We start from the raw sequence: 24,038 nt of genomic DNA, 5'->3' as shown, positions 1-24,038 counted from the left end.
TGTAATAAGTTAGTGCCTGAAAAGCATAGACGCAGTGAGTTTTTATGGCTGGCCCTGTTGTGTCTGTATTCATCTGAAATAAGAGCGGAGTACCCTGCCTCTCGCCTGGTGGCTGCTGAGAAAAGATCCAGCCACCTTCTCACATATGTAAGAGTGAGAGCAGAGGATTTCAATCAGGCAATATGATCACTGATTAACTCATTGTTTTCTGCCCAAAATTAACATTAATAAATTTGACATTTAAATGCAAAATGACTTTAATGGCTGAAGTGGCACAGCTGGGAAAATTTACTGTATACTCATTTTGAGAAAGACACTTATTTTGTACATTATAGAATACAGAAAACACAGATATAATAATATAAAAGTGAGGTGAATTAAAAAAAAGAAAAGTTTCATTTGGTCATGTTAATATTCTAATCATCTGATTTTTCAATTTCCATGATATCCTATTGGAAAACTTTGTGAGTTATAAGGAAGGTAGGACATGTCTGGAAACTGCCAAACAAATAAGGGATTGTGGGCTCTAAATACCAGCGGGAGTGGATTTGTTAGGTTTGCTTTTCAGGAAGAGAGTGCAGCCTCAAAGTCATGCATCAAATGATTCTGTGGCAGTCTCTGGTATCTATTGGCTCTGGCTCAGATCTGAATTGATGTGAACACAACATCTGGGGGCGCATGCTTTTCATTAAAGGTGTTGCAGTCTGGCTACAACAGTTAATATTTAATTGTCTTTTTTTTTAAAGAAACACACTTTTGCCTATTGTAATTGTGATCCAGCACGAGTGGTGTGGTATTTACTTACTTTTAATTGTGTGCTACATGTCTTTTTTTTGTTTTTTTTTAGTTGTTATAGGAGACACACTGGGATATAAAGGAAAAGAAGTAGAGCAGAAGGCGCACCAAGTGGGGAGCTAACAAACTGAACTAAAGACAGAGAAGGCACATGCACCAGGGACCACAGGCAGCTGGAACTACGAGCTTTATTAGGCAACTGACACGCAGAGTATGTTAGTCTCAAATGCGTGCAACTAGGAGCGTGTATTGCCACCTCGTGTTGCTTTCTGTGTAGCGAGCCAGAGGACGAGGACCAGAGCTGGCCAAGTAAAGGAATGTTGTGACGCTGAATACACGTAGTGGCAGAGGAAAACTCTGTCTGCCATGTGAGTATTACAGCCACACTCCACTTGCGAAGCCTATGGCCTATGGTCGTACCCCTGCGCTGGCATACCTTTACTGTTGCAGGTGACCCGGTGCTTATGACAGAGGTGGACCCGCAGATCTGGTTTGGGAGGAGGATCACCCTTACTCACCACTATAGTTACCCCTGCCCTGGATGGTGCTTTTTTTTTTTTTCTTTTTAATACTTTTGACTACTTTTTAGCCCATTTAGTTTTTATTGGACTTTTAGGTTGAATGATTTTAATTCATTTTTGTAGGAATTTGGTTTTAATTTAATCTTTTGTAATTTTCTTATTGAGAAACTGTCCTGCTCTTGTTCTCCTTGGCAATACAAAGTGTGCTCTCCCCCAGTTATTTTGCATTCCACTGCAAAAGTTTTTCTGGTTCTAATTAAACATAACTCATACATCCATAGACCCCACCATCACAAAATGTTTAACATGGATGCTCTGAAGCTGACAACCATAACACTTGGACAAAAGAGATGAGACTGATTGATTTTACTTGACTGCAACAGCTGGCTATTCACTCTGTCACTATGTGTGGGGTTTCATCCATCGACAATCAAAACATAATATCATTTAAGTATCTCAGAGTAGTCTTTATTAAAAACTGTGGTCCACCTCAACACTCAGACGTTGGTCTCACTTTATTATAACTCATTAGGGTTCAATGACTTCATAATTCTTTCTCTCCTGTGTGCTGTATGTGCTTGTCCTGAACTGTCAGAAACAAGAACGCATTTAAACTGAAGACTGAAGCCTTATGACACATGTAAAAGTAGCATCAACAACATCACACTTCTCTAGCATGCACACAATAATCAGGCACCACCTTTATTGTTAGTGACTTTCTCGCTTTTAACGACCACGTCGGCTATTTTGTGACCCCACACTAATCTGCACTGGTCTTTTAAGCTAACAGATGCTGTCCCCTTTAACTTTTTATTATATTAGTCTTCAAAATCACTCTCAGTTATTTTATTAGCTGTTGCACAGTGTGTGGAGTGATTGGGAGCTTATTTGAAATTTTCTGACAAAGACAATGCAGTGTAGACGTTATGACTGATGAATCTTTTTCTATTTTCTATTTTTTTTTTTTTTTTAACACAAGAGTGGGTAAGAAACAAGTATTATATGATGAAACTCTCTGTTCAAATATGTCAGTCAGTCTCACTTTATTATAGAACATCTGTGTGCACCTGTACAAACAAGCTGAATATGTGCATGCATAGATTTTTGCATCCGGTTTGCTAAAATCCCCTTCAATGACAACATACGGCTCTGTTCCTTTCTTTATATGGGAGGAAAGAAAAAAAAACTCTTAGTAACAAATTTATTTTTCATTTACAGTGGGAAGGAATGAAAAGCTGGATTTGGCCTTGATCAAAACATTACTCCGACCTTTGAATTTGGTAAGCTGGCATGCATTTGCCTCAATTATGTTACAACAATGAAGTAAACTTGAGGCTAAAATTCTTACTCACTAGTCTTCAGAGGTCAAAATAAAGTTGTCACCACTGGTTGCATAAATACAGTAAATACTCCGGTTTGTTGTCTCACAAGAATTTAGCCAGTCATATTATTTGTCAAATAGGTTCCGTCCCAATACTTTTGTCATAGAAAAACTGGTAATAAAGAAACAAACCACATGTAAAATGTAGCTGGAGTCAGGAGGGAAATGTGCTTTGTACTCATCAGAGTGACTCCACAGGGGGAAGAGAATCTAAACATCACTGTAGCAGCTAGGGGTCTTTGTCAAACTGCATTCTCCTCTTTTGTCTATTTTCAGGTAATATTAAGTAACAAGTGTGCACTTAAAAGTTTTAAATCTAAGTAACATTCAGCTTATTCTCAGTAGGTTGCATGTTATGCCAGAAGTCTTAACTGTGTTGACAACATAATATAAATATTAAGTGACTACACTGAGCAGTTTTCATGGAACAACATCATTTCACTAACAAGATAAAGAGTCACTAAAGAAAAGCCTGGAGCGAAGAAAAGCTAAAATATAGCACAGGATTTAATTAAACGGTCAGGCCTTTATCATTTCATATCGTAAAATGCTGGTTGTGTGTGTGTGTTTGTTTCTTTCTTCTGGACAAAATTCCAGAAAAAGAAGTGTTTTTACATAAACTTATCCTACTTTGGTAGATAAATGCCTGAAAATAGCCATAAAAGGTCATGAGACTAACAGGCCATGTACAAACAGACATTGTCTTCATTTTTAAAGTGATGCACCTGGTTACAAATGATGACACAGTGAGATTCTAATCATATAAAAACAAGCTTTATGTATTAATGGGTAATGAGTGACTGAACTTGGACAACAAGCCTGCAGTCTGGCCCCATGAGTGTGTCAGGATGCACATTCTCATGGTGTAGTGGCTAAAGGGGAACCTGGTATTTACAGTAGAACCGTAGAACACATTTTCATCTCTTTACATATTGAAACGTCTATAGTTTGTAAAGCAAATTGCCATCCTGTTGTGTTCAAACACATCTAGCATCCTTTCATTGTGCCGATGGAGGGAGCGCGAACCTGATAAAATAAAACCTCCAGGTGAGTCTGAAGGTTTACCAGGGGTGCTATTAACCTGGCGGCCAGGCCATAACCCCCATTTCCTAATGAAACTAATCATTATAATAAAAAGCCACTGTTGTAAATTTTATTTATTAAAGACCACGTTCAGCATGTGGATCTGGGAGTAGATTTTGCTTGCGGTTGAAGGAGCAGATCTGGCATGTGTACAGTTGATTGCAGCGATGGTTTTAGGAGGACAAGCAGTTTAATTAAATCCCAAATTGACTGAATAAAATAGATGAAAAAATAGCTTAATTTTCTATTGAAGGAAATTACAATGTTAAAGATACAATCTGCAATATATTGTAATTTATTTTAAAATAGCAAAATGTAATAATCAAAGCTTAATTTAAAAAAATCTACCAAAAAAACATTTCTGTAATTTTAGCATTTTATTTTAATGAACTGGACAGCAGGGGACAGCACAGAACCTCAGTTTGTTCAAACATGTCGACCATTTGAGACAGAGTACTCCTGAGTGTAGTTAGAAAGGTTTTTATGAATACCACAATCTCTATAAAAAGTTCAGAAGTGGGAAATAAGCACAAATTTGTTCATAAGAATGTTTAGTGAATGAGGGCCAATGACAAACTGAAAATATAGAAAAGTTGTGTGAAGTGCCACATCTCTATCACAGCTACTCCAATGATCCTCATAAAGACTATTTCTCATTCGTTTAAATATTATACTGACACCCAAAAAGGTTTGGAGAATCATTTTAGTTTCATGCTGTATTATTGCTGTTCGTCTGTCTTCCATTGCACAGATGTATTTTGTCTGCTGACTGGGCCCATTTCATGACAGAGGGAGGAGGTTGTTGACCATCTAGAACATTGCATTAGCAGCATTAGCTGTCTGTCATCAGCTCCAATGCCTGCCACTTGGCCACTGAACATGACAGAAAAACAAGATCATCATAGGATTTGGTTTGCTGCTTCTGAAATGAAAAGGCTGACTTGTTAATTCATTCTATAAACTACTGATAGGAAGCACATTTCATAATTTCAGCCTAATATGCTGGACAGTTCAGAAGTGTGTTTGGTTGATGCTGCAAAGGATGAAAACTGTGGTTGTATTTTGTGTACATGAATGAGAAAACATGCACTTTTTGCACATTGGACAAATGTCATTAGTACCAGTTAACAACCAGAAAAAGTCTAAACAACAAGCAAGTTTCAAATCCAACAAGCCCAAGTCCTAAACTTTATATTTCAAATTTTAAGTACAAAATTCTGAATCATTCACTATGTCGACTTATCAAAACAGTCAAAAGTTTAATAGAAAAAAGTATGTATCTCTTACTTTTAAATAATATTCAGACAGCATAATAAAGTAAACATTGTAATGGTGACAAAGGTTATAACATAATTATAATTAATTATGATTAATTTTAATCCATTTTTTAATCACCTCATCATTTATTAGATTATTTAAGAAAATACAATTGTCCTAATATTTCTGACAAATTTGCGTTTTCTCTTGAAACACATCTAACTGTATAGCAGGGCTGTGTTCAGCTGCATTATGTGCATGATTTGACCTTCGACTACCATTTGTCCCTCTGAAAAGGCTTTCTGCTTGGATGGTTGAATAGATAACTTTTCCATGACAGTTCGTCACAGAAGACGATTTATCTTAGATGATTTATACTTGTCCATGCTGCCCGCTGCATCCCCACAGCTGCTGGAAACTTGCTGAAAATGAAATTGACAGCTCTTGCTGGATTGGTTGACTGTGTGAAAGCTGCTAATGCTTTGCACAAGGCTGCAAGTGATAGTGATATAATCCCTGGAGGAAAGACTATGGAGTTCTGTTGAATAGGGGTACCTGTCAGCTAGTAAAGATAACAAGCTGTTAATTTGAGACGTTTTATATAAAGCTTTGTGGAAAAGGTGACAAAGGAAGTTATCACCCCTGTATTTAAATGTATCAGGGTGCTTCTTTGTGTTAAAAAGTATATATATTAAATTAAATAACTTAAGTGATATCATTTAGAAAAGTCAAGATTTTTTTTTCTACTTTTTTTTTTTCCCCCTAATGAACAGTAATTATACAGTAATTAGTAATCCACTCAGAGAACAAAATAAATTTGCTAGACTGTCCCAAATATGGCTTTTGGACCAGATAGCAAACTAGCAGGCTCAAGCTCTGGGTGCTTTGCATCCAGAGAGGCTACTGGACCCACTTTGTTGATGGATGGTGTGGCTCCCGTGACTCTTCAGCATGATGGGTCGGTGTTGGCCTCGGCAACGTCTAGTGATGCCCAGAGCCAAGCTACAGCGGCAAAATCGAGGCCTCGGACTAGGAAATCTTCAACTTCACATTGAAGGCTCCTCCGGGAAGCTATTCGTTCATCCTGTTATAACAGTGGCCTCAGCAGTCAACTCATGGCCACCTGTTCCTGACAGAGTAGCTGGCAGTGGCATCAGTGTCCTAGACCCACAGGGGTTTCCACCGCTGGGTATATTGCCTCCACATAGGCAATTATCTCCCCTGGATTGTGGTGGTTCCTCTGCTCTGGCCGCTCCTCATCAGAGGATGCCTTGACTCCCACCTCTTCACTCGCTCTTTTCTCTAACTACACTCATAGCGGGCCACTCCGTGGTAACAAATATCCGCTACTTTAAAGCTGCCACATACTGCTTTCCTGCCATTTATTCTGCATAAACTCCCAGCAGAGTCTGCAGCTGCAGTCCTTCCCAGACGCCATGAAACAGGTGGTAGTACACGCTGGGACTAATGATACAACTTGCCAAAAATTCAAACTGAGCAAGAAGAATTTTAGACACCTCTTTTACCTTTTAAAATTCGTAATGAATTTCCATCCTGAATAGCCACACGGCGTTAATGCTGCACCTCCAAGCAGGATGCCTCAGCAGTCACCGCCCGGCATGGCAGGCCCAGAGGTGCGCACAGGTGTTTAATTCAAGTGCCTTCACAATCAGCTGTTGAATGAGCTGACCGACTTCCACCGATATGGCTTTCCCTGCCTATACTCGCTCTGATTTCTTTTAAGTAACTTTCTTGACTGTATTTTCCTGACCAAGATGTGGCAGCAAAATATGGAATATATTCTCTATAAGGAAATCTGCCTGATTGGCTGCTTCTACATTGCCACCCCTCAGCCTATGTGACAGGGCAGAGGACTTGCTGCTGTTAACCATGACAGGTTCACATTCAGGCTGGTGAACTCAAACTCCTTTACTTTATTTGAGTTACAGATTATTAAGGTTGACTCTCTGCCAGCAACCTATAATCTTTCTGGTAATGCTGATGTATTTTAACTGAATTTAATGATCTTGTATCCTCCATTATTACATTTTAAACAGTGATACTAGGAGATTTTATATTGATGCTGCTGCTTGGCATACGGCTCCTGATCTCATTACAACCACGAAGTTTTTTAACTTTAGACAACATGTTTCTGGCCCCACACGAAAGGCCACACATTGGATCTTGTCTTATCCCTAAGTCTAGATATAAAATATGTTTGTGTGGAGGACATACATGTAAGTGAACATAATTGCATATTTTTTAACCTGTCATTTTTCGGGATCTTACCTCCTAAGCTGGTGATTCAAAGGAGAATTATAAACCAGGATTCTATTGAAAGACTTTGATACCAACATGGCTTATTGTGACATTGACAGATTTATTGCATTTTTAACCAACCATTGTAAATCTATTATATACACTGTGGCACCTCTGAAACATAGTATTGTTTAATGTTTAATTTTTTGTCCCTGGATAAATGAAAATATTTGTAGCTTAAGAAGAAAATGTTAAAACATCTATGGAAAGCTTCTAAACATGAGGTTCATAGGTTGCATCTCAAAAAATCAATTTTTTCACTAAATGACATGTTAAAAAATACCAGTACAAAATATTTTGCTAATTATATAGCTTCAAAAAGGAATAATCCCAAAGTGTCGTTTTACACAATTAATAATATTGTGTCTCCTGATGTTTTTCCTGTACTTTGTAAACAAGGTCACAAGTATTCCTCAATTTGTCTCTCAGTGTTTTGCTAGTAATTTGCTTACCTCTGACACTTGGTCCTCCTTTGCTCCTGTTACCTTACCGGACAGGTGTTCGGATGTTTAAAAAAGGTTTGTGTCATTAGAGATTTTTCAGTGTTTTTATCTTTTATCGTGAAGACTGAAGTAGCAGCTGCACCTTGTGGGGTTCCTCAGGATTCTGTTTTGGGTCCAGTTCTCTTCTTATTATACATTTTACCACAAGGCCAAATCAGTAGACCATATAATAATATTTTTACCATCTCTATGCAGACAACATCCAGTTATATTGTTCTTTTAGAATAGAGGTCACCCAGAACTAGGGCTGCAACTAATGACTATTCTGATGTTCAATTAGTCACCGACTACTAAAACGACTAGTCAACCAATCGGATTATGTATCTCATGATTATTATATATGGATCTTATTTCACTTTCAGCTTTGAAATCTTCCATGAGGTTGTTAAGTAAGTCAGACGTGCCTCCTCTTTAAATGTTCGAGCATTGCAGTCGTACTCCCGTGGTACACAAGGTCCGCTTTACAAATCTCACAAGTATTTAATTTATTTTGTAAGTTTAACGTAAAGTTATCCCAGACTTTTAACGTTCTCCGCCGCAGTTTTCCTCCCTGGTCCACCAGCATATTTTTCCCCTGGCGGACTTTATTGCGCATGTGAAACTCTCAGCAGAGATTAAAAAAGAAGATGATGTCTCATTCTATATTTTTTCCCCTCTTTGCGCATGTGCATTATGCAACTCTCAGAAGAAATAGGATTAGAAGACGATGTCTCACTCTGTAGTTTTTTTTGTTTTGCCGACAACAGTCGACGGCTAAATTCGTTGTCGACTATTTTTATTGTCGAATATTGTCGACAACGTCAACTAATCATTGCAGCCCTACCCAGAACCTGTCCCATATGGACCATGACCTAGAATATAAAATCTGACAGGATGCTTTTATTTTAACTGGTGCAACCTTTTTAGTCTATACAGTAGTGGTCAGAAAACACACAACTGCATGTGAGTTAAGCCATGAGTTAAGTGATACACTCAGCCAGTTAAGTCTGTGAGGCTCCTGGTGTTCAACTTTGCTGAACTACAGCACAGATAGACAAAAGTTTAAGAGGCAGGTAACAAGACAGTAGAAAGACAAAGAAAACCAGCTAATTTAAAAAAAGAGATACAGACGACTGTGCCAAAGAAAGGCAGCAGTGTTGCTAAGGCGACTTTGGCCTTGTTTTTCTGTAAAGTCACTTGCAAATATCATCAGTTATGGGTTGCGGGTTTTTGGGATTGTTTTTTTGAGTGTACTTGCTTATTTAGGCAAACGCTGCTCATGTTATGAAGCCCTCCTGATACTGACACAGCTGGCCAAAATAAAATAAAAACCCAATGGCAAACGTGAATGCAACAGTCCTTTTTTCTCATGAACTAGCGTCAACAGCCCTTTTTCCTTGGTTACCATGGCCGTCCAAACCGGAGAGCCCCTACCCACACGCATGAATGAAAATTTAAACACACATGAAACCGAAACTTTAATTATTGTCTCAGATCATGTCATTGCAGAAATCAAGCGTTTACATTTTTCTAACAATCTTTTCAGTCATCACCCCGCTGTGCTGTACAGACTCCATTCAGTCCTTTAAAAAGCAGCTGAAGATATTTTTATACAGAAAAGCTTTTAACTGCCTTCTTGATTCCTAATTTTTGTTTTTATTGTTATGACTTGTTACATTTTATTTTTGTTTGTTGTGAAGCAGTTGACTTATCTGTGAAAAGTGCTATATAAACACATTTTATTTATTTACTTACCAATATGTGTTAAACTTGATATTTTTATTTCTGCATATATAAGCACTTACCTTTTTCTTTTAGATTTTAACATGTGTATTGATACAAACTGTACACAGTAAAACAGTAAAAGAGAGTCTTTAACTTTTAGCTCTTTAGTTGATTGAGAACTATATGACATGAGATATAACAATATATAAAAGAAGCTACTCAGTTTTGTTGTTTTGATTGTTAAACTCTATGTCTTAAGTTGGCTCCACAACATATTACATGGTGAAATATTCATTGGATATCAATATCTCACAGAAAAATGATGCAAAAAAAGGGGGGGGGGGGGGCCTGAAGATATTATTTGCTACACCATTATAGGCCCAGTAGCGTTTTGTTTGTTGCTTACATCAAGTTTTTCCTCTGAGTCCTCTGTGCTATCATACAGCAGCAAGATTTATAAACATCCCTAATTGAGAGAGCTGTTGTTCAAATTGACTTCATTATGCATTCTTAATTATTAATTACCCTTGACATGGAGACTGAATTGGTCAGGATCAGAGAGTAATTGATGTACTTTTCTACACCCAGGAAGGCTACTGTCTTTATAGGTTATAACTAAATGTATTATTTGTTTTAAGGGATGGAAAGCTGCCTGGTAGCACACAAAATCTGAGAATTTTGCCTGTTTGCACTTGGGTTTATTTTACCTTGTGTTCTTTACATTCCATTTGCTTGAATTCCCTTGTAGTCCCATTTGGGGACTACATGGTCTCTTTTTTTTCTCTTGCAATAATAGTATACATTAAGCCTCTCTTCAACAGTTAGATCATTAACCTCTTCGACCTTGTATTTAATCGGAGGATTTTTCGTTTTTAGCTGAAAAAACAGTGGAGAAATTAATTTTTCACACTCTTTAATCTCTTTTCTGGTTCATTTTTAAATAAAACCTGCTCTATTTGAGCCTAAATATGAAATTCAAATTAATTCTCCTATTGTATTTTCCTATTTCAGCAGATTTACAGGCTCAGCCTCAAACAGCCTGCATAAATACAGTTGTTTAAAGTGATAAATACTCCGGTATCAAAGGGGCATTTCCACAAGCTTTATGCATAATTCAACATGGCATGAACAATGAGGGTACCCTCCGACTTAGTCAGCACCTTTCAATTATTAAAGTCCAACTTGACAGAGTTCAACAGGATAGATGTCAACACATGCTTCTCAATAGCTGAAGACTGGAATGCCTAAAAAAAGCCTTTGTAAAATCCTTAATTTAAATGTTTAAAGAGTGACTAGTTTAGATAATAATGATGGTTTCTTTCTTTGCTTAAAACAGAGACTCCTGACTACAGATAATGTTCCAGAATGGTGTACAGGTCATGAAATTATAAACCTCACTGTGAGCATTAACCGTCTCCACAGCCCCTGTCACTTGAACTTCAAATCATATATTAAACTGCATGACTTGACTTGCAAAGATTGTGGCTATGGCAACTGAGAAGGAGCAGTCTGTGGTGGCAAGATTGTCACTTGATAGTTTCAGTTGTATAGCTTCGGGGAAAACAAGAATTTATAGTTTTTACAATGACTCATAATCTTAGCTTCCTATTGCTACAATGTGAATTGACACGTCAGTGGCATAAAAACTGCCTTTTTTTTTTTTTTTTTTGAGTAGTAGATGCTGTACTTAAAACAACGCAGGTGGGCAGGACTGTGCAAAGAGAACTGTCCTGGGTGTCAAATTTGCATGAAAGGATTTCAATCATCCATTATTCATATTTATATAACTGTAATCTATTCTCAGAGGAGATGTTTGTAGACAATGAACTTACCTTGTTTTTCAAAATTATGCTTTATATTGTCTTCCTTGCACATCATGTCTGTATGTCTTCCAATGCCAACATCAACACCGTAATCGTCCAGGACCTTGCCATCACAGAGCTTGTTGTTGAGCTGATTGGGAGTGGAGTTGAGTGAGTGTCCACCTCCATCATCCTCATCACAGTCATAATCATCAAGGATTGGGGTCTCACGAATGGGCATCCCTATGACTGAGCTGCCATGCTGGTGAGTACCTCGGGAGCCTCTGTAACTGTCTCGACCTTGTGGACCGAGCAAAACTGATGGGATGTAGTGGATCTCGTGGGTGGCCTCCGTACTGGCACTCTTTTGGGGGATCCGGCGACGCTTACACCATCGATGGCGGGTATACAGGACAAGGGTGAATAGAAGAATTAGGAGGAGGAGGGCAATGAGGCCTCCCTGAATGAAAAGAAAAAGAAAAGAAAAAAAGACTAAAGGTTAAGAAACAGACCACATTTGCCAGTCATTAATAAAAAGTCTGGCAATCAGCACTTTGCTTTGAGAGTTCTAAAAGCAATGTGAGGCTCATAGCAGGGTTCTGTCAATACCAACATAAATACCACCTAATCACATTTCAAGTGACCTGGTCAAATAAAAAATGTATTCATAGAATATGCATTATTTATTTATTTATTTATTTATTAAAGGTGATATGTTAACCTCACATTTCAAGCCATATTTCAAGTCTTAATTTTACAGTCATTATAAAGAATGATGCTTTTTGTGAAATCATTTAAAAAAAAAAATACTAATAAAATGAATAAAATGCAGCATAACAGTGCAGTGTTTTTTGATATTGCAAGTAATTAAAAAGAGAATGGGTGCAGGTATATTTTCATTCTCACACAAACATAAAAGCATTGTCACACAAATAGAATCAGGTGCTTGTTAGCACATTTTCCATTTTCTTTAGTCAGATGTACATGATGAATTTGCATATAGGAAGCAAACACTGCACACTGTAAGTGTACATATAGCATGTATGAAACATCAATAAAACTTAAGCATTTGTGCAAGGTTTAATTGCACTTCTCATCAATAATTGAGAAACGTAATATAAGCAAATTATAAGATTTATGATTTGTTTCTGTTATACTGACATGTTATTGTTTCTATTCCCAGTACAGTAGAGTCAGGCTAAAATAATTTTCTTTATAGCAGTGCTGCAGCTGGACCTCTCTCTTTTTTAGTGTCACACACCAATGCACATGGGTTGTTTGTGTGCTTTGCCCTTTCTTTTTTCCCCTAAGTCGTTACTTTGGTACTGAAAATTCAGCAAGGGGCATCGCATTTCTCCATGGTTCATTCGCTATCTGACTATCTCAGAAACATCAAACACCCTGCCATACATGTGGTGGTTGGATGATAAAGTAAATCTATATGCAGAGACAGAATGGTGGAAAGTAAGGGAGGGCATGACTTATTCTTTGATTTTTCACACTGGCATCCAATAGGTGAGACGTAGTATTGGATTTAGCAAGACATGGTATCCCAAGGTTGATGTATTTTTAATGTCAGACTGAAAAAAGTAGTCTTGGCCCTTCTGCATGTACATATTGAACATTGGGGCTATATTTACTAAATTATATGTATGTACATGTATGAACAGAAGCAAGGAATCATGCATGCACATACACACAACCTTGTGTACTTATAATATAAAGGCAAAGTAATAAATAAAAACAGCAAGGGCTCATTCATCACAACATTTAAAATTCCATCTTCATGAGGAAAAACAAACCCCTTTCAAATAATAGCTCATGCCCTGCTAGGTGTCCATAAATCAAATATGGAGAGAGGTGAGGCAGCAGAGAGGACTAGTACTACGGACCAACTTCTCCATTAATCTCCAGAGGGATGGCAGTTGTGCAGAAATGCAGTCTCCTAAACTCCCCTTGTAGTCTGTACTTTCACACACACGGTCTCCTTGAATAACAGCAAAAAACGTATGTGTTTTATTTAGCAAAAGTTTTAGAATAGAGGGAGAATGAAGGGATCTGTAGCACAACTGAGGAAATATGATAACAAAAAAAAGGATAGACATAACAAATTAATGCTTTATAGCTATGTCTTTTTTCAGCTGTAACATGTCACTGGGAGAAAAAAACGCCATTGTAGATGGACAAAGCGTAAAATAATCATATACTTTACAATAAAACAAAGATTTATTTATTATTATTTAACAAAGATGCATTTATTGTGCAAATAAATACATACTGTGACAATAGCTTAGGATCCTATATTATGTGGTGGAGGGACAAACCATGTTCAGATTTCATGGTACTGCCATAGAGAGCATCACTGACTGAAATGTGCTAAAGAGTCATGTGCATGTCCCTGTCAGCCTCCTTGGCTAAGGAGATAAAATAAGGAGCATAGCTAAAAGGGTGGCCAGGGAAGGACTAGCCAACTTTGAGATCTGATTGGACACCCCAGGTGCCACTTCAGGTGATTGGTCATTGGAGGAATATAAATGTCTTTCCAGACATGCATAGATTACTAGTGTCAGACACCAATTTAAATTAAATTTTAGAGTGTTTTCTTTATTAGTCATGCTTTAAAAATATTGCCATTTGGCTGCACATTTCTATAAGAGATTTTGTGTTTGTGCAAGTACAACTGCTGATGTAAGGCTAGCCTAATGATAATCCGAAGCCACATAGCAGTGCTAATCTAGTTGTATAATAGCATTACATGATCTTTATTTTGTATAAAAAGACATACAAATGAAGAAAAAGAGAGAAATGTCTGACTTTTTCGTATAGAGAAAGGCATAGATCAAGCTGAGGCTAAATCCAGTTCCAGCCTCAGTCTTAATAAAGTCTTGCCCACTCTCTGGCATGTAGAAAAGTCTAGTTCCACCTCTGGACAAAAGATACCACTGCATGCATTGTCTGAACTCTTAAAGGATTGAGTGAGAATTTATTTTTCTCTACAGGGAAATAACTTTTGCAGTTAAAAAAAAAAATGCAATGGGGCTATTAATGTTCATCCTGCACAGGGTTTTATTACAGCAATGTTAAAGAAGCCACTGATTGAACATGCTGTTGTTAAATCATTGTATAACAAAGGGTGCACAGCGCTTGCTATTGTGTTTAGCAGCTTATGATTCAATCTTCTTTCACAATAAGCAATAGTGACTCCAGAGCTGTCCCTACCAAAGAGACTTCTTTGAAAGTTTCTCAGTCGTGTAATTTAGTGGATTTGATGCAGCTACACCAACAAAGGGCTGCACTGCCCCAACAGTCTTATAAAACACTGTATATGCACGTTTTTAATGCAAATGCTGATTGTTCCAAGTTTCATCAACATGAGTCTGCTATATCACTATTTGTTGGCACCCTCAGTGTAGCACCAAGTTATCTAGCGGCTTCACTCCACTGCTTCACTAAATGCTTCACCAAGCTGCAACTGAAAGCACAATAAAAAAAAACACTGCAAGAGGAATGACTACTAAACAAATAGAGAAAAAACCTATCCACTCTTTTTTTTCAATTCTTTGTACCTGCTGAATTGAAAGACATAATTTGTATATGTAGCATGATTAGTAGTCTTATGTCTACCATCTATCCAACAGAGCAAACCTGTAAATTGGTTAATTATTGACATATTGCTAATATGGCACAATTGCTCCAAAATCTATTTATAACTATGAACTTTTGTCATCTCATATCAGTGCCCTCAAGAGTTAATCCTGCTGGTATATTTTTTTTCTTAGATTCCCTCTCTTGAAATTTAGTTTCCTATATCATCCCCATGTTTTCCTCTGCGCTTTCCACTGTTTTCACGTTTTGTTCTCTCTCCCTTTCGACTACTGTGAGTCTCTCAGTCTCTATTCTCCTTCATGTTTGATCACATCTTTCTTTCCCTCTTCAGCACAACAGGCATATAAATTCACAGTGGCAGATGTAGCCATGAGGGAAAATGGGTTTTCTGTTCATCTTCAGACCCTCCAAATCCCTGCTGCTTTGGTCCTAAGTGACTTTATGAGGAGGAGGAGGGGGGTGGGTGGGTGCCTAGAAGCCCCACAGTCTTACTATTTTTTGTAGTAAATGTTTCCTGCAATCTATGATAACTTTCATTTTCTTCACATTCCTGTTTTCCCTCATATTCCAATTTTCCATCCATTTTACAATAATGTATGTTTCTTTTTTGTTGCCTTGTATAATCCTCTCTACACCTTCCACCATTAGCTTCCCATTAATCGTTGTGTTGTCCTTGCTGCTTTTTACCTTTTATTCACTTACATCCCATATTCCTCCTGCCCCTTTTCCATTCTACTGCTTAATCATGTTGTATATTTCCTTTCATGTCCCCATGCCAAGCTTGCTTACCACCATGTCATTGCTTCTTAATGCCTTCTTATCTTCCTTTTTTGCACATTGAATGGGAAAAGCCAGCTCTGAATTATTAAGGAAATTTGTAAACCTTTGTTCAGTGAAGATAACACTAATAGATTAATATGATTAAACTATAACGTTTCACCATGACAGTTATCTTTAACACTGCAGAGGAAGGACAGCAGCTGCTTTGTATGTTATAATGACAAGTTTTTAATGTGTTATGGTTTGGATGTATACCTGAAAAGGTGCCATGATATTGCAGAAATATGGAACATATTGTTATTATTATTATTATTATTATTTTGAGTTTATTTTATTTATTTATTTTTTTAACTTGTCCTGTCCAGCATCATAGCAAGCAAAATGATAATCTGGTTGCTGTATCGTGCTGAACAAATTTGCTCTACCAAGGGTAGGCCTATGGGTAAGGCTCCTCTTGATAATCTGATTCATTTATTTATTTATTTACTTTGAATCATGGAATCTATGTAATCTTGCTGGACCTGTCTGGACTGGACAGAAAAAGATGGAAAATAGCAAAAAGATGCAAAAGGGAAAGAAGAAAGGAGACAAAAAGATCACAGACAGAAGGAAACGACCCTTCAATCCACACCATCACCAGACAACAAACTGTTACGCCTGTACATGAACACACCAGAAAATTTCCTACAACTTTTACAAAAAACAAAAACAAACACACAAAAAAAACAGAGCTGCTAGTCATTAACAGTTTTTAAATAATAACCAAATCAAAAAGACATATCATGAAAGTAGCATAACAGCGACCAGATACTAACTCACAGGAAAAATAAAAAAAAGAATTATCTCTTAGTATATAAACCCACTGGACAACTCAGTGACTGTGTCAGCATGCAGAGCATGAGGAATAAGGAGTGATCAGTGATGAAGAGTGGTGAGTGAGATCATGCAAATGCGACTACGCCTCTACGGAGGTCAGAGGCAGACCAGGGCCAGAGACCCGGGCCCTCAGCAGCAGCCCCGAAGCACCAACCCATTTTTATTTTGAGTTTAAACTTTAAGAAGGAAAATGTCAAGGGGTCAAGACCCACTGGGCAAAAACTAGATTTGATCGTTAAGCTTTCATTCAGATAGAATATATTGAATCAATAATAGAAATTTTAAAGCCCCCAGTGAGGGCTAATGAAAGAAGTAATATACTAGATGCACTTCTGTTGAGGTATACAATGCTGGCAAAATTAGTTTCATTTAATCTGTGAGTCTTTCAAAAAGTAATGACAGAAACGGTGGTTTGCTCTTATCCATATTGTTGTGATAAAGATTATTTGCATAAGCTATTTCCAGGGTAATTTCCTCTTGAGTTAATATTTTCTTGAACAGTAAGTATATTGTATTAACTTTTATATTAACAGTATAGCACTTTTGCACTTGTACTGGGGTTATCTGGTGAAATATTTGACCAGCATTTACTTCAGGTATTTGATTAGGTCATTAATACCAAAGCACTTAAATAAACACCTAAAAGTATTGCTGATTCGCGTGTGTATTTGTGTGTAGCTGCTTCACGGATTTATTCTCCAAGTATAGTTATTTATGCTGTTTTATCTAATATCTGTCAAAATTATGTGACTCAGATTCTGGCATTGCTTTTGTTGAGGACAAAAAATAGCACTGTCATTATAAATTCATCATCAGAGGAGTCACGTCTCCCAGGCTCCCAAGTTTACAAGATATAAGAACAGCCAATCAGGAAAAAAAAAAAAAAAATCAACTACAAACTATCCTATGGCTCTCAGATCTTGTACCTGCCAACTTTTATGAAGATGAATAAAACAATAATTACAATGCAAACTATACTACGATTAATAATTAAAGACATCAGACATTTGACAACATATTGTATAAATGACAAGTACATCATTAAACAGTCATATTCCCTAATTATACCAATTTAAAACCATACTTTATATAATCACATGCACATATAGTTTATCAGGTCTAAGAGTATCCTGCAGTGAGAAGTACAACAAAAATTCCCAACAAAGATAAAAAAGACAACCCCTCTATCAGAGAGCACACACACATATATATATATATATATATATATATATATATATATATATATATATATATGTAATTATTATTTCCAGAAATTTGAATAGACATTTGAGAGTTTGAGTCAGCCATCACACATCAGAGTGAAGTTATAAGAAAACTATTATCTGCCCTGATGTTATTTAATTATTATTTTTTATATAGACAATATAGTAACAGATTTCACTGACATAGCTAATGTCCAACGGTGCCGCTTAGATGTGATGCAGTTATTAATGTATTAACATTTTTAACCACTTGACAAGGGAGAATTATTCCAGAAGGTGTAGATTAGAGCATATAAACAGTTACTGACTAATCATAACTAATCATGTTAAAATCTCATACAAACTTGATACAAGAAGTACATAAAACACATACATGCATAATCATAAATTAAATAAGTACTTATTATATTACATATAATTTGTTGATGGCTTTAAGCTGCAAAAACCACATTACACTAGAACGTTTCATGATCAGCTACATTTATCCACTCTTTAAATGTGATTCAATAGCTTCTGCAGATCACTGTGACAATGTAAACTTTAGGCTACATGAAACAGATAACTATAATTCTCTTTTTATGCTAATAATGCTCTAATACAGTGACATAATACAAATATGAGCCAACACATACAACACATGCTCTGTGTTTTAGCCACCATCTGTGCACAGTGAAGCCCGGTAACCATCCACCTCCTGCTTCACAGCAAGAGGGAACTACAGCGATCTTTTGGGTATGCTTTGGAAGAAAATGCAGCATAGAAACATAAATACTAAACTGGTATCAGCTGAATAATCAAACAGAAGACAGAACAGCTGACATCTATGTATTACTTCAAATAAGGCACAGATGACATACCAAGAAGCCTAGAATCCCCATGCATGCTAAACCCACACAAAAAGAGGTCACATGGTGCTCTTGGGTTGCCTTTAATGGTCCATTTCTGTGTGTGTCAGACCTTTAAACGAGAGGAAAAACATCCTTTCTCTCTTACACCAACTTTTTCTGTCACTATCTTTTATGTCAACCTCTCACGCGTCCTTACCTTTCCTCTTCCAAGTGCTGTATTTGTTTTTTTTCCTGTCCCCCTGTCCCTACCAGCAGGACGATCAAATGGCATGTGCCCTGGCATCTGCTCTCTATTCTCTGTGTCCAAATGTTTGTCCCAGCACAAATGACAGGTTTTGGCTCTCTGGTAAATGTTTCCAATCTAGTAACTCAGCTCAGAGTAACCATGCCTGTCAACTAGGTTTGGAGAATTACCAGGTATACATACAGCTTAGTGACTTTACCACTAGTCTGACATATCTGTGATATGCTTTACTCAATGTAACACAGATACATACTGCAACAGCTTTTTGTTCTTCCATTCATTTGCTACTCTGTTGAAGCAGAGGGTTTTAGGGACATGCAGTGACCCAGCTGACTCCACTCTGACCCTCCCTTCCTCAGTCCCAGCCTCTGTAGTACTCAACAATCAATAACTTAATTACTCATTTATTTACATTTTAGCAGCTCACAGGGACAACTGTTGGTCGAAAGCTTGGGATGGGCGGGGTTAAAGCCGAACAGCATGATGCGGTAAGTTGGTGCTTCCAAATTTCAGATTGTGCAAGGCTGAATGGACAGTTTTAATTGACAGCTGATGGCGGTGGGTAGAACGCACGAAAATGGACATAATACGTGGTAAATAAAGACATGGACACTGCTGCGTGCACAAGCCCGCCTCTAACCCCGCCTCGTCTTTCTACTTAAGTATGAAATCACCGGGTCAGTTGTTCATTGTATAGGGGTTTGGGTCAATCCAAGGTTTTCACCCAACACATTTAAAAATAAGCTTCGGATATATTACTAGAGAAACTTCAATCACCAGAAGCCTGTACCTCAATCATAAAATCTGATTACACAGAGATTGAAAACTGAATTAAAATCTGCATCTTAAGTGGAAAATATCACATCAATCTTTCCATTTTAGTTCACCATAAGAACTAATACCTGTTTCCATTCTCTTTCCATCCCCCTTTCTATTGTCTCAGGCCTTATCCCATCATTACTCTGTCTCCCTGTCCTCCCCTTTTACATAACATAGTGCTCCATCATGCAGAGGAGAACGATTTAGAGGTAGATAATGCTACGCTGAGCCCTAGCTTTTTTTAATTATAACAGTTAGGGCTGATTTGCTAGTGTGCCTTTCCCGCCTACCCAATACTTCTCTCCCAGGCTTTTCTTGCTTTGGCTCATGGCCTACACACCCACCACTTTCCTCTCTCAACCAGACAAACAATAAGTCTGTTTCAGGGTCTTCAAACTTGGGGCCTATATATTGAAGATCGAAATTTATCCATCCATATTATTGATCATGGAAATAAATTAGTTTTTAGTTCTGCAGGGGAAATTATAAAAAGTAGGCAACCCTTGTAAAATTGTTAAGCAAAAGCATTTTTAAAAAGGTATTTTTTGCATTACATATTTTATAATCTGGTTTTACACATTTGCCAAACATTAAATAAAACAAATAAAAAATACTTTATTTATCCCCTAAGGAAATTAGAAAGAAAGTAATTTATAATGAATGATAGTGCAATGCAATAGTAAATCATACCTCGAAATTGCAAACACATACGGCCTGCTTTTGATCATTTCTGCACATCAAAAGCTCAACACTCCGTAGTAAACTGTTACTATGTACTTTATGTAAAATACAGCAATATTTACACCAACTAAGTTGGTTCAGTTTGACAATTTTATTCAGTTCAACCCAAAATACCCAATAGGCAGCTACTTGTAGGTGTCCACTGGCAAGAACAGTCAAATGTAAATTAGTTTAGTTTTTCTGTATCTGTGAAACTACATTTACATGTCCCTGTCGGCTTGCTTTCCACGTGCACACTGAATGGCTTAGGGTGAAAAAAGGTTTCACATTTTTTTGATTCATAAATGGTGGCCTTTGGCTGGAATATACTTGCACATTACAAACAAAACAGTTAGAAAGCAGACCCCCCATGAATTGTATTTTATGTAATTACTCTTCAAAGCAAGGACAAATTTCTAAGGAGGCCACATGCAGACAAAAAACTAAGAGCAAATAATAATATTAAAAAATTAAATAATGTATTTATCAAAAAATTTAAAAAAAAAAGAGGAAAAGAAAGGATTGTAATTCATGCTTAATCCAAAGCGACATCTCTGGAAAAAATATCCTGCAGACATTAGAAAAAAAAAAGATTAATTCAGATGATAGCTGATATTTTACAAATATTGTGACAGTATTCTTGGTATAATCACACCCCCATGATGCTCAGCATTTGCATCGTAGCCAAATACAACAACCTGATGACCAGTATGCACCCCTGCTTGCTCATTACTGTGTCAAATTAGTAGTGCTGGAAAGTAGACTCCGCTATATCCACACCCTCCAAAACTACACCAAGACTCTTTCATTTGTTTTTATGAGAGATTAAAGATATCTTCAAATTTAGTCAGTCTAAGTCAACCTTAAGCACATATTGCCCCCCCCCCCCAACCGCCTTATTGACATTTCAGAGAAAGAAATGTGATTAGAAAAGTAATGCCAATATTTGCAGTGGTGTGACACAAGGCCAATACTTGCTTGCTTCATCTGTTAATAACAAAGCAGTAAAGAGGGTTCGGACAATGAGGCCCTTGGGGTGACTTTGACTGAGAAATTGGGACAAGCTAAGGCATGAAAGTGGCAAAGAAAGGATTTTTTGCTTTTGTGAAAGTAGAAGCACGACAGCGTAGACAGTGCTGCATGCTTGCAAAAAGAAGGATGTGTGAAAAATAAGGATGGACAAACATACTCATTTTGTTGCCCGTTTTGCTTTCGAGTTATATTTTCAAGATGTTTTTTTAAGGATCACAGAGATTACTTTGTTCTTGCTGGGTTCTATTAGGCACAATTCTGTGGTATTTAACAAAATTCAGAATAAACAAAAGACTAAAACTTAGAAATTAATGACTTTGCTCTCTGCTAGAGAGAAATATTCTTGCTCTGAAAGCTTGCAGCTGCAGTAGAGCTATGTATGACGGTACACATGTTTATGTGTCACTGTTTTCTCCTGTTCATTCTTTAAGAGGCAGCTAGGGGCCTTCATAATTATATTCTCTGTTGTTAAAAGTGAAGTGAGGCCTGTATTTTTATCTGCAGCTGTTGTTCAAGTCCTTCCACAATGTGAGAAAAGACCTGTCAGCGATCACAAGCAGCTGAAGGAAATGTAGTCTTTGTCCATTCATGCCAGATGCCAAAAACAATTCACTTTTGTCCTTTCTCTCTTCGTCACATCAAACACCAAATCAGTAGCCTGTTCCCCTGCATGTATCACTTCAATCAGTTCAATGACAGCTCCACAAAACATAAGTCTAATGTAAGTGTAAGTATTTTGACATTTGCTTTCACCAAAGCATCTGATTAAAACTCAGAAGGGAACGTGTTACTGGTTTCACAGTTTGAAAAGAAGGAAGGAGAAAGAAGCTGAAATACATGATGCTGTGAAGATGTAATGACTGAGACGGCCTTGAAATGCTAATAAGTGACAAAGGTCTGAATAACTTTTCAAAGTCCAATTCAAATGGCACAGATGTTCCCAAATTGGTTCTTGAGTCATTAATGGCTGCTAGCAAACCACATCTGCCACCATTAGCACTAAGCCAAGGGCAAACAAGCAGTTCAAAGATACATTAATTAGAAATTTCCATGTGACTTTAATCACTCTTCTTCAAGGTGCTATTAAAAAGAATTGAGAGAAAGCAATATGATGAGGTAACAGATGAGGAAGACGATGAAGATAAAGTAGGTGGACCTACCAATGGTCCTACCAATAGGGATCTCCGAGATTAATAAGTTGTGCAGGGAGATTTGCCTAATTTTCAACAGTAAATATATTTCAGTTAATGTGTAAATATATAAACGAAAATGTCTTAAAAACCTTTATTCTTATTAAATACCACAATTTTCTCAGTTTCATCTGAGGGACATGAACATTGTTGTTATTTTAATACAAAGAAAAAGAATATATATATATATATATATATATATATATATATATATATATATATATGTTTGATTTTAAATAGATAGATACATAAATCCCTAAAAAAAGATAATAAAAATGGCAATGTGAAATTTTCAAAAATATATAATTATCATTCCACTTATTGGTCTTTTCAAGGCAATGACAATAAAATTCAGAAGTGTAAATAACTGATGAATAAAATAATAGCTAACATGCATCGCTGTGAAGGAAAAGCAAACAGACTGCAAAGTGTTTGTAAATCTTAGTTCTTTTTTTTCAAAACATAGAATACACTGTCCAGTTCTGATACAACAGATTCAAATGAGCCAGGCTCTAAATCAGCAATAGCCTTATTTGTTATTTATGAAACAATTCAACCTTCCAAAGCCAACCAATTCCTCGATAAACTGTTGGACCAGTACAGGCACAGCCAGCTGGATGGAAATCTGCTTGGAACTCAGGATGGGTGGAGTTAGAAGCATTCTGCCAAAGCGACTGAAACACAAACTCTCAGCTTTGTCAACAAATTACCAATATTTTATAATACATTCACTTTGCCCACATACAGCCATTAAAGCATGTCTCCCCATTGGCTCTTCAGACTAACACCACAAAATCAAACCACTCAAGCATTCATACATGCATGCACACCAGGAGTCAAGAGCAAGTAAATGAGCAAGGTTGTCCAGTAATCCTCTCTTTTCAGCACTTTTTTTGCTCCTCAACCTCCTGGTGTTCATCATTTACTGTTACCCAGGCAACAGATAGAACGAGAAGGTGAGTAAAAAGGTGGACGAAAAAGGTTAAAAGACAAGAAAAAATAAATAAATAAAACAAAGATGGAGAGGATGTAACACTACTATAAATAGTACCCTCAATCTTTGACTTTCACCACAACTGGAAATGAGAGGAGAACTAATTTGCTTTGGTCATGACTCTTGCCCAGCAGAACAAGTGTTCTATTACACAGATTTGTCTTTCCAAGCTTGCAGTTTGAGTGTGAGAGTGAGAGAGTAAAAGAGAAAAAGAGGGTAGTAGGTTTATGTAAATGCTGGGCATCCGTTTGTTTTCTGCAGAGATATAAGATACTGTTTTTCAAAGGAAATTTCAAAGGAGAACGGCTCCGAAAACCACTCAAACAGCATTGCGATGCTCT

The 24,038-nt window shown here is 37.0% G+C and overlaps 1 protein-coding gene across 2 annotated transcripts in view; it reads right to left on the bottom strand.

Moving 5' to 3' along the window:
• LOC121629820 (astrotactin-2-like) overlaps positions 1-24,038 on the bottom strand; it is a 300,171-nt gene that overhangs the window by 198,060 nt on the left and 78,073 nt on the right. For both annotated transcript variants that reach the window (XM_041969617.1, XM_041969618.1), the window contains exon 3: positions 11,396-11,825. In XM_041969617.1, coding sequence (XP_041825551.1) covers positions 11,396-11,825 — 430 coding nt within the window. The remainder of the gene's footprint in view (positions 1-11,395; positions 11,826-24,038) is intronic.

The sequence above is a fragment of the Melanotaenia boesemani genome, chromosome 19, assembly GCF_017639745.1.
Source record: "Melanotaenia boesemani isolate fMelBoe1 chromosome 19, fMelBoe1.pri, whole genome shotgun sequence".
Taxonomy (NCBI): domain Eukaryota; kingdom Metazoa; phylum Chordata; class Actinopteri; order Atheriniformes; family Melanotaeniidae; genus Melanotaenia; species Melanotaenia boesemani.
This window is presented reverse-complemented; position numbering and strand designations above follow the sequence as displayed.